The sequence below is a fragment of the Phoca vitulina genome, unplaced genomic scaffold (assembly GCF_004348235.1).
Source record: "Phoca vitulina isolate PV1807 unplaced genomic scaffold, GSC_HSeal_1.0 scaffold68, whole genome shotgun sequence".
NCBI lineage: Eukaryota > Metazoa > Chordata > Mammalia > Carnivora > Phocidae > Phoca > Phoca vitulina.
In genome coordinates, this window is record NW_022589771.1 from 4,961,239 (window position 1) to 4,973,037 (window position 11,799).

At 55.0% G+C, this 11,799-nt stretch overlaps 1 protein-coding gene across 1 annotated transcript; it reads left to right on the top strand.

Moving 5' to 3' along the window:
* The first annotated feature begins 9,491 nt into the window (after positions 1-9,491).
* LOC116624604 (keratin-associated protein 10-6-like) lies at positions 9,492-10,403 on the top strand. The gene has a single exon (XM_032392683.1). It carries the CDS (start codon positions 9,492-9,494, stop codon positions 10,401-10,403), a length of 912 nt encoding a protein of 303 aa, XP_032248574.1.
* The last annotated feature ends 1,396 nt before the right edge of the window (positions 10,404-11,799 follow it).

Below are 11,799 nucleotides of genomic sequence, written 5' to 3' on the forward strand. Positions count from 1 at the left end.
AGGGGGCACGGCCCTTGCTTCCAGCCGTTCCTGAAAGCCATCCCAACAGGAACCTAGGTCCCCAGCAGATTTGCCCCCATGGGTGCTGGGGTCTCTGCATTCCCCCAAGAGCAGAGCCGTAGGTATTTTGGGCTGCGCGAGGCCAGAGGACCACCTGCCTTCCACAGGGGGCATTGAGGGCTCAGGGGTGGGACTGCCTGGCCGGACTGTGGGAAGCACAGAGGGGCCGGGTGTCCTCCCTGGGGACTGGGCAGTGGACTGCTGCCGGGAGGGGGACGGGCAGAGCGGCCCTCGGGACAGGTTGGAGGAAAAGCAGGGGAGAAGGGCCTGGCCAGAGGCGGCCTCAGTTTCTTTATCTGTGAAGTGGGAGACCACACCTCGGCCACAAAGAACTCGGGTTCCTGACAGCCCTTCTCCTGTGTCCCTGCTTCGCTGACAATGACCCAGTCCCCCACCTTCCTGAGTCCTCCAGCCCAGTGACTCACCCAGGTGCAGACCAGACAGAGCATGCTGGTCCACTCCAGAAGGACACAACGATGGGCCGGTGGGTGCAGACGCACTCGGCCTCCTCTGTGAGTCAGGAGCAGGCTCGGGCCTGAGGGTGTCTGGGACTGGACCGGGAATTCGCGTCGCGGCCGGCCTTACGGGCCAGCTTCCTCCACACCCTGTTTGCCCGGGCCACACCTGGGCCTTCTGAAAAGTAATCATTGCCTTATACTTCACGGTGATTCCAGGTTGAAAACAAACATCACATCCCGTTCTAAGAGAGGCCATCCAGGCTTTCTGATCTGAAACGGAGTGAGCTTCCCCACACCGCGCAGGGTAGTGCTCCCACTTGGGATACGGGCTGGGACAGAGCCACTGATAATGAATCACAAGGAGCATCTATATGTCCCCAAACCAGAGTCACAAGGGACAGACTGCATCATTCCCAACCTCGGGCAGAACCCCACGGGGAGATGTTTGCAGTCACTGGGGAACAGTGTCCCGGAGTCTGTGTTGGGGGCTGAGGCCGAGGGGACAGGAGGAGGGGGCGGCAGCTGCAGAAGAGGCTGAGGAGTGACAGATCAACAAGGCAGGGGTACCTCTGTCCCTGTCTCTGTCACTGTCTCTCTGCATGTATGGTGATCCATCAGAGAACCAGCACAAGTAGGAAAACCAGTCAAAGAGCTGCTTTGGGCAGGTTGCCCAAGGGCCAGTGAGTGGCCGGAGTGTACTTTCTGGGCAGGGGAGAGGGCTGCGTGGTGCCCGCCGTGACCCTCTCTGCCTGGCACTGTGGGGATGTGCCTGGCTCCCCCCGGGCCAGCCGCCGAGCTCTGCCCCTGTTTCTTACCTGTTTATCTTGCTTGGAGGACTCACAGGCTTGCAGATATGCACAGTGTGCAGAGGTAAAAGGTAGAGCTGGGGAAAGGGGCAAAGATAGCAGAAGAGGGAGGGGTCAGGGCTGTGGCGGGCTCCCAGCTGCCCACACCCCCAGAGGGGCCGCCTGTCTGCCTGAGAGGGGCCTGGGCTCCAGGGTCCACTATGACAACCAGTCCTCGGCCAAACCCAGCACGTCTGCGTGGCCCGCATGGCCTCATTATCTGAGGTGTTTTCCTGGCCCTCCCTGGGGGCCTTCGGTCTTGGATGTACTTGACCTGCTGGGAGCAGACCATGTCCCCCCTTGCAGAGGATGGGGGAACAGGAGCTGGAGCCCAGGAGGATGGAAGCAGGGTGGTGAGGGCTGAAGATGGCACCCCGAGGATGGGCATGGGGTGGGTGGGGCCATGGGGGTGCCAGGGCGGGAGGGGCTGCTCATGGCCTGTGCGGGCGCCAGGCTGACCTGGGCTGCGGCGGCCCACAGACTCACTGGATGGAGGGAGCCTGGCCCCCCGCTGGGACAGGCTGTGAAGCTGCAGCAGGCCCTCCACACCCCCCAGCCCACAGGGGACCAGGAGCTGAGCCTCGGTTAGTCTGACTAATGATGGAGAAACTGCCCCCCTCCTGCCTTCCGGGGGCGCTCCGTGTCCCCACCACGCACCCTGGGCTCTGTGTTCTGTTTGCTGGACTGACGCGTCCCAGGTCCTCCACTGTCCGCAGAGCCCGATCTGGGGCCTCGCTTCCATCCGTGACAGTGGGACAAAAGGCCCGCTGTCCCTGGCTTCTCTGAGTGGTGCTGCCCTGACAGATGTCTGAGGAAGGGAGTACCCATCTCCCCAGGGCTGGGAAGGACTCCAGGGGGAGCCTGGGGGAGGGCGGCCCGGCTGTGGGGTTCCCTGCGGGCGCACCGTGCCACTGGGGCCTGAGGTGCCTGGCGCTTATAGGGGGCATCTGGCAGGAGACCCACAGAGGTGTATGGGGGGACGCCCGCCGGGGGCAGCAGGTGACGGCAGTCCTGCTGGGACTCTGGCCCCTTGTACATCCTATTTAGGGAACGTGTGTGAATGCGAACTGGGACTCAGGGGGTTGCCCACCCGACTCCCCACCCGAGCGAGGTCAGGGATAATCTTGTTTTCCTCGTGCGCACGGGGATGATGACGACTCCCACGTGGCCCGTGCAGGCCCCCACCCAGGGCAGTGCCCAGCGCATTACCAGGCCTGTGTCAGTATTTGCCATTTTTTCTTGCATTTTTTTTTTTTTTCCAAACAGTGAACACTCCTGGATTCAGGTTTATTCTTCAGAGGAAAAAGTGGGTCAGGGAAGTTGGATCCAGAATAATGTTGCTCTGAGGGGCTTTCTAGTTTCCCTGCTGACTGCAGTCAGGAAGCCGAGGGTCCAAACTGAAAATCCCACACAGCAGGCTGGAGCTGGTTGGACCGGGCCTGAGGGGGGGCATATGGGGTGCCGTGGGCACTCTCAGACTCTCTGCCCTGTCGAGGGGCCCCCCCACACCATCCAGAGCCAGCTCCTTCCCTTGGCCTCATGAGTGTCATGCTTGTCCCAGCGCATGGAATTCTCCAGGCCACCCAAACAGAATTTCATTTGGCTGAAATGCACCAGCACCCAGTGATCTCTGTTCATTAAGGTTAAAATTCTGTTACCGTGTCCCGAAGAGTCGCGGGACGTTAGCAGTAGGGCCCCGTGATTTTCGCAAGCCACGAAGAAAACAGGGCCTGGTGCTGTGTGCTGGCCCCTCCCCACACTGGATCTAGTGTTTCATAAGCAGAGATTCTGGTTTCTTCACTTACCGCACACCCCCTGGGTGGACACCCGTGGCGGTCAGCCCCGCATCCATCCCCCTACGTCCTAATGAACAGGACAGATAAGGCTGCCAGGTAAAAGTATTCAGCTCTTCATTTATTTTTTAAAAAGATTTTATTTATTTATTTGACAGAGTGAGACACAGCGAGAGAGGGAACCAAGGCAGGGGGAGTGGGAGAGGGAGAAGCAGGCTTCCCGCCGAGCGGGGCACCTGATGCGGGGCTTGATCCCAGGACTCTGGGATCATGACCTGAGACGAAGGCAGACGCTTAACGACTGAGCCACCCAGGCGCCCCTAAGTATTCAGCTCTTCAGACTCTCTTGAAGCAAGGGGTGGTCACAGGACACTTCTGGGCAACAAGACATGAGCAGGAACCTGCCAGGGCATCTGGGGACCCTTTCCTTCCCTGAAACAGGCACCCTTTCTCCCATTCTCTCTTCCTCCCTGGGCCACAGAAGCAACGCCTGGGACGGCAGGAGCCCTCTTGCAATCACAAAGCCATGATCTGGGGAAGGATGGTCGAGCAGGGAGGTGGCAGGAGCAAGGGTCCCTGATGGCACGGGGGGCCACCGCCCCAAAACGGGGCCTGGGCTCGTCAAGGTGTGTGTTGTTTGCGGGTGAATGAGAGTTCCTACGGGAGGCTTTCTACTGGGATCGGGACAGACCGGGGTTGAAGTCAGGAGGACACGTTGGCCCTACCTGTATTTTTGCTCACGAGGACACAGAAGGGGACCCCCAGGAGGAGAGTTGACCCCTGAAGCACCGTGAGGCCCGGCCTGCCCCCAGAACCCCCCACACGTGGCTGGACGCACGTCTGGGCCGTGGGCTCGGTGGAGTCCCCCGATGAGATGCACAACATTGAGGCAGCAGCTCTGCTTCTCCGGACCTCAGGTTCTGCTGGTCAGGTCGACTTTCTTTGTTCTTGCTATGAATTAGGGTTTCTCTGCATGTAGCCTTCTCTTTGCCCAGCTTAAGGGGACAAGGTGGGGTGGGGGTGGGGAAGGGAGAGAGAAATTTCACTGGAAAACCTTTCCTGATTCTGATAAACGACCATGAACTGTTGGGGCAACAGTGGGAAAGCGTTTCCACATAAAACAGAACTATTTTTAATCGGAGAAGTGTTTTGTTTTTCTTCCTGTTGTACAAGAATGCACACGAAGCATATAATAGGGTTGGTATGAACTCAGTCACCCCGAACCCAAATATTTACATTCCAGGTGACTTATCTCGCTCCCAGGTCTGCTGGATCAGGAACCAGCACATACACGGGCAAGAAGGTCCTGCCCGAGATGGGGATGGCTGGGGGCTCCTGAGGGCGGTCACGTGAGGCCTTTGACCCTGCTTGCTGGGTGAGCCTGCTGAGACGTCGCGGAGTGATTCTGACCCGTGGCCCTTGCTCTGCAAACACTCAGCCTCAGGCCAGACCCATCCGGCTGCGTTCCGTGAACGACACAGGACAGAGGTCACACGGTGAAGTGTTCCTCTGCCTCCTTCGGGAAGAGCCACTCTGGGCTTCCCGGGGACGGTCGCCCAGGGAAACCCAAGCCCAGCCACCGCTGTGAGGTCCTGTTGCTGTGGACACCCATGTTAGCAGCCCTGCTCTGGCCTTCCCACCCAGCAGTGGGGGGCATTCTTATCTGCCCCTCCTACTTACCATCAGCACTTCTTATTTCTATTACTCCTGTGGACAACCTTGACTGTTCCTAGCCCAGCTTGGGGGCGGGAGATGGAGGAGACGGGCTGAGGCTTCTTCTCTACACAACAGAGGTCGGCCCCACTGGGCTGTACCCGCTGCGGAAGTCAGGGCCATGCTGTTGCTTGGAATCTCTGGCTCAAGGCATGGGGCTTGTATACAGTAGGTGCTCAATGCTTGTTTCACTGAGAAAAGGGGCTGCTTTTGGCTTGAAGGAAAGGACTCTTATTTGCATTTGAAACCCCACAAGAAGTGTGGTGATATCCTAATAATTTAGGCATCTTGGTTTAGCGTGAGGATTTCAGGTAATTCACATCACAAGGTGTGTGATGCTCAGAGTGGGCCCGTTTGGGGCGAAGTACTGAAGAAGACACACACATCCTAGACAGGTCACATTTTATCAAGACTCAGATCTCAACCGATAGTAAAGATGCAGGATGCCTGGGTGGCTCAGTGTGTTAAGCATCTGCCTTTGGCTCAGGTCATGATCTTAGGTCCTGGGATCCAGTCCCACATCGGGATCCCTGCTCAGTGGGGAGTCTGCTTCTCCCTCTACGTCGGCCCCTCCCCTGTGTTCCTGCTCCCCCTTTCCCCCACTTTCTCTCAAATAAACAAATAAAATCTTAAAAAAAGTAGTAAAATGCCCCATGACTTTATGTACCTCTCAGCAAAAATAACAACTACAGAGATGTTAGAATGTGGCCTTGAGTCAATGAAATAGTTACTTATCTTGACGTGGGCTATCATGTTGGAGAGACCAGATTTATATGCATGAAATAAATTCTAAAACCAAGACAATCCCCAATTATGAACCCCAGCATGATGCGGCACAGGGCATTGGGATTCAGAAAGGAGAAGTGCCAGCCAGTGCTAAAGGAGACGGGGGGAGGTTTGAAAAGAAGATGAAGTTATCTGAGCCCTGAAAGGGGAAGCTCGGGATGAAAGGCGAGGCCAGGGAAGTGGAGTCGTGGGAAAAGCTCCAAGCTCGGTCATGGAGAAGGGAACAGGGTGGGGTGGGCACAGCAGGGCCAGTGGGTGCTGAGGAGGCTAGCCAGACAGCAGAGGCTGCCATGGGGGGAGCACCTCTTCCCCTGTACACTGCACCCAGCAGGCATGGTGCTCTCCACACACGGTCACGTCTCGTCCCCATCATGGCCCCGGGAGTGAAGCAGGTCTCCCGGGAGCTGAGCCTGTGACAAGGACACAGGCATGAGTGGTGGACTCAGGAAGAACCTCCAGGAGGAGCAAGTCCAGGAGTGGGGCGGGCAGACCAGGGAACCAGAAGAAGGTAAACAAGGTGGGACTTTAGGTCAAGTCCCAGCCTGATCCCATGGGGAGCACTGGAGTGTCCCCCACAGCTCAGAGTAAGGAAGCTGGGCTGGGGGAGCGCCGGTGGCCATAAATCCCCAGGCACTGAGGACTCACTCGGCTGTGTGGTGACAGCAGTCCTCCCAGGAGAGAAGGGGGGTGGGGGGTTGCTGTTAGAAGCAGACCCTCACAGAAGTCAGAGGAGGTGGGTAGGTGTGGTGGGTGACAGGGTTGGAGAGCATCTGGGAGCTGCACCAGTGGCCTTGGCCACAACGGCCATGCTTGTATACAGTAGGTGTTCAATGCTTGCACAGGTGGAGTATCAGAAACACACAGAAAGTGATTCCAGTCCCCATGGGGGCCACTGTGAGGAATGAGAAATGGATTCTCTTACTCTGAATAAAGCACTTCCTGAATTTATCCATTCAGTGAACAATTACTTATTATTTTTCCACTTGTTAACCTTAAAAATAAAACTGCTAGTTATTTTGCCAGCAAAAGATGGGTGTATTTGGGAATAACAAAGAATTGCAATCTGGGACAAGCTAGAATAGAAGAGAGGAGGCTCTTTTATAGGGGATTGGGGGTGGGGTGAGGTTTGGGAAACACTGCTGTAAACAGAAGGTCCATTGCAGTAAACTGGGAGCTGGAAGCGTAGGGGCTTTCCTCATTGGCTGGGCTGTTGCCCTGGGAGGAAGAAAACTTCCTCCTGCCCGGGTAATAAAGTAGTAGCTTCGAGCAAGGTGCTCTTCCTGTTGGCTTTGCAATTGAAGATGAGTGGTAGGGCTATCAGGCCCCCTGCCGGCCCCCCTACTCCATTTTAGTGAGATTTGTCTTTATTAATTTTCACACATTCCTTTCACAACACCCAGCTACTGGGTAAAGGGTTTGGTTGTATGGTAAAGAAACTGAAATTAAAATGGGAAAGACAAAACCATCAGTGAACTGTAGAATTTTTCAATTATTTTTGTTCCCTTTGTTCTACATTAAGATGGATAGATGATAGATGATAGATAGATAGCTAGATATGAAATGATAATGTCGTAAGGAAAGTATAAGACAAAAACAAGTTAAGAAATAATATTCACAACTAGTACCACAGAAAATGTGCCATATCCCTGATACTTAAGAGCTGCCAAAAATCAGAGAAGAGAAAGACCAACGGTTGAACCCTACCTCACACCATACACAAAAATCAACTCGTAGTGGATCAAAGACCTAAACATAAGAGCTCACGCTATAATTCTCTAAAAAGAAAACATAGGGGTAAATCTGTATGACCTTAGATTTGGCAACAGATATGACACCAAAAGCACAGGCAACAAAAAAATACATAAGTCAGAGTTCACCAAAATTTAAAAGCTTTATGTATTGAGGGATGCTATCAAGAGAGTGAAAAGACAGGCCACAGAATGGGGAAGATATTTGCAAATCGTAACTCTGATAAGGGTCTAGTGTCCAGAATGCGTAAATTTGGTAACTCAACAACAAAAGGACAAACAACCCGATTAAAAAATGGGCTAAACATTTGGATAGACATTTCTCCAGAAGAAGATACACAGACGGCCAACAAGCACTTGAAAGGAAGCCCAAAATCCACTGGGCATCAGGGAATATCAAAACCACAAGAAGATGCCACTTCACACCCATTAGGGTGGCTGCAGTTTTTTTTTTGGAAAAAGAAGAGAACAGAAGCAGTGGTGGGGAGCATGTGGAGAAACTGGAACATCATGCCCTGCCGTTGGAAGTGTAATGTGGTGCAGCGGCTCGGAGCAGTCTGGAGCTCCTCAAAAGTCACACATAGAGTTACCACCTGACCCAGCAATGCCACTGTTAGCTATACACCCGGAAGAACTGAAAAGAGGCGTTCAAAAAAACTTGTACAAAAATGTTCATAGCGGGACTATTCACAACAGCCAAAAGGTGGAAACAACCCAAATGTCCACTGACTGAGGAACAGAGAAATAAAATGTGGTGAACCCTTTTGCTGGAACATTACTCAGCCAGGAACGGGAGTGACGCACAGGCACACGCTACAACACGGGCGAGCCTGGAAAACTTCATGCTCAGTGAACGGAGTCAGACAGAAGAGGCCGTGCCCTGTGTGATTCCTTACATGTGAAAGGTGTGGAAGAGGCAAATCCATAGGGAGAGAAAGCAGATTAGTGACTGACGGGGGCTGCAGAGGGACCCCTTAATAGTTCGGGATTTCCTTCTGGAGTGATGAGAATGTTCTGGAACTAGATGGTGGTCATGGTTGCACAACATTGTGACTTTGCTAAATGCCACTGACTTGTACACTTTAAAATGGGTAAAATCATAAATTTTATATATTATGGGTTCATTTGTAAAAATCATGCCTGCTGGGGGTTTCTAGGGGTGAGGCCCCCACGCTCAGCAGCACTGGAAATTATTAACATGGTAAATTTTGGTTGATCTTACAGGTGGGACATTTATGTTTTAATCTGAGAAACTTCATTAATGAGCTCAGGTAGCTTTCCAGATGCTTATTGGAAATTTGAATGTTTTCGATTTTGTATTTGATTCTTTTGTACCCTCTCCTGCCTTGGTTGTAAGGACTTTTAAATTTCATATTAACCTTTCATCCATCATGCATCCTACCCATATTTTCTGGCCGTCCAGTATCTTCAATTTATGTGCCAAAAAGATGCCTTTGGGCTTTGATTGAAATGACACCAATGATGATGGATCGGGGGGCAAGGGGAGGATTCTACCGCCCTAAGTTTCTGGCCCATGACTGTCTCGGGTCCCCAGTGCACACACATTGCGTGTGTTCCTTGTTCAAGGTTTACTATTTTGTGCATTTCTTACCCTCCTGATATTCCTTGTAGATGCTTTACAGTTGGACCTGCAATGGCCCTGGGAGTCCTTCCCGAGCGTTCACACCCCAGTGTGGCTGGTGTGCAGGATCCCGATCTCACACCAGCCCCTGCAAGAATGTGACCTTAGAAACCGCGGTGGTCCCTTAGCAAAACCTGCCTCAAATATTTTCCACAAGTTTTCTGGAGCCCAGCAAAGAATCGACAGGAAAACAGAGTCCTGCAACAGACTCAGCAGTTTACTGAGTAAAAACTAATTGTAGAAAATAAGCCGGCGCTAATGAGGTCTTCCCTGTAACCAGCTCTCAGACCAACAAGGAAGGGAGGCGTGGTGAGCTGACGCCTGGACAATACGCTGGAGGGTATAAAAGCCGACAGACAGCCTGAGCACCTCACACACTCACACACACTCACACACACACTCTCACACTCACACGCACACCCTCCTCCAGCCCCACCGCCCCCACCATGGCCGCGTCCACCCTGTCCGTCTGCTCCAGCGACCGGAGCTACGGCAGCCGCGTCTGCCTGCCCGGCTCCTGGGACTCCTGCCCCGACTCCTCCTGGCAGGTGGACGACTGCCCAGAGAGCTGCTGCGAGCCCCCCTGCTGCGCCCCCAGCTGTTGCCAGTCCAGCGGCTGCACCCCGGCCTCCTGCCTGACCCTCCTCTGCACCCCCATGAGCTGCGGGTCCAGCCCCTGCCAATCAGGCTGCACCAGCTCCTGCTGGCCCCCCTGCTGCAGCTCCTCCCCCTGCCAGGAAGCCTGCGGCGCGTCCGTCTGCTGCACCCCTGTCTGCTGCAGGCCCGTCTGCTGCACCCCTGTCTGCTGCCAGACCTCCCCCTGCTCAGCCTCCTCATGCTGCCAACAGTCTAGCTTCCAGCCCTCCTGCTGCAGCTCCTCCCCCTGCCAGGAAGCCTGCTTCAAGCCCCTCTGCTTCACCCCTGTCTGCTGCGAGCCCGTCTGCTGCACCCCTGTCTACTGCCAGGCCTCCCCCTGCTCGGCCTCCTCATGCTGCCAACAGTCTAGCTGCCAGCCCTCCTGCTGCAGCTCCTCCCCCTGCCAGGAAGCCTGCGGTCCGTCCGTCTGCTGCACCCCTGTCTGCTGCAGGCCCGTCTACTGCACCCCTGTCTGCTGCGAGGCCTCCCCCTGCTCAGCCCCCTCCTGCTGCCGGCCCAGCCCCTGCTCCTCGTCCTGCTGCAGACCCTCATCCTGCGTGTCCCTGCTCTGCCGGCCCGTGTGCAGGCCCACCTGCTGCGTGCCCACCTCCTGCCAGCCCAGCTGCTGCCGCCAGGCCTCCTGCGTGTCCCTGCTCTGCCGGCCCGTGGGCCCCCGCCAGGCCTGCTGCGTGCCCGCCTCGGCCCGGAAGTCCTGCTGCTGACCAGCTTGAACCTCTGCGTCTGGTGCTGCCACCTTTGTTCCTGGGCACAAATGTCCTCTCTCAGGAGCCCTGACGCCCCTCTGTGGGCACCAGGACCACCCCTCGGCCCCTCGGTGGACACACAGCTGCTGCCTACTGGGGATTCGAACATGCCGCCACCCCTTTCTGCCAAGAGATGGCCCACAAGTCCCTCAGCGGAGGTGGACTGCGGCACCCCGGGAACCCTCTTCTGTAGGATCGGTTGCTTGTGTTCCGTGTGACAAAGGCCAATTGCTATAACCAATAAAATGTTTGTGTCATGACCTAGAGACCGGTGTTTGTTTTCTCCTCCTCGGAGCCCAGAGACCACTCCAGACTGGAGCTCTGCCTGGGGGAAGCAAACAATAAAGACATATTCTCAAATTCCAAGTTCAAAGCACCTGAGAGATGTCTGAATGTGGATCTGCACACTCCACGTCCCTTTCCCGCCCTGCAGCCCCACCCTCCCCACAGTGAAGAGCCCTCCAAGCCTGGGCCCGGGGGGTGAGAGTGGTTGCACAAGGCTTAGAGCTCCAGCCCACACCTGGGCCCTTGCCCGTGTAGGTTAAAGGTGAGCTGGGGAGCAGCACAACCCTAACTGGTGGGAACTGGAGGGTCCAGTACCTAGCACCGTGCTGACTCCCTTGGAGAGAGGTGTCCACACAGAGGAATGCCTGCATGCTGGGCTGGGCACAAGGGCTGATGCTCTGAAGCACCAGCAAATCCCTGTAGGCCCCAAGAGGGGTGCAGGGGTCGGTTCAGACATCATTCATTCTACTCAAGATCTCAAGGCCTGATTGAGGAGATAGGGAGCAAAAAAATGCCTTGTTGACAAATCCTCAGGACCGTGGAAGAGGATGAGCCTGCAGTCTCAGTGGACCTCTAGCACTAGAGGGTCAAGTGGCCACCAGTCAGACCAGCCAGGTCAGCATCAGGCTCCCTACTGATCCCTTGTGCCAGGAACAGATGGAAGAAGCCCACAGGAGCAGAATAGCTGAGGTCCGGCAGGTGGAGGGAAGAATAGAAGGTATCTCCTCACAGAGGCTGGCTTCACCCCTACCCTGAGTTAGCTCTACCCCAGGGAAGAGGAGACCGAGCAAAAACCCTAAGGGGGCCTTTAAAGAGAAAGGGGCTGGGTAGTAAACCCACCTTGACTCTTAAATCCCTCAGTTGGCCTGAATTTATCCAAAATCTGTGCCCATTACTTGTTCTTTCAAATTTAAAAAAAACATGGCCGTCTGCATAGATACTGAGACCTCAGTGGATTCTTCACGGCACAGAGTTAAAGACCTGGAGGAAGGTTCCACCTCATCCGTAACCAAAAAGAGTGAAGTACAGGGATGTTGACTCACGTGGAAACCAGCAAACCACAGTGTTG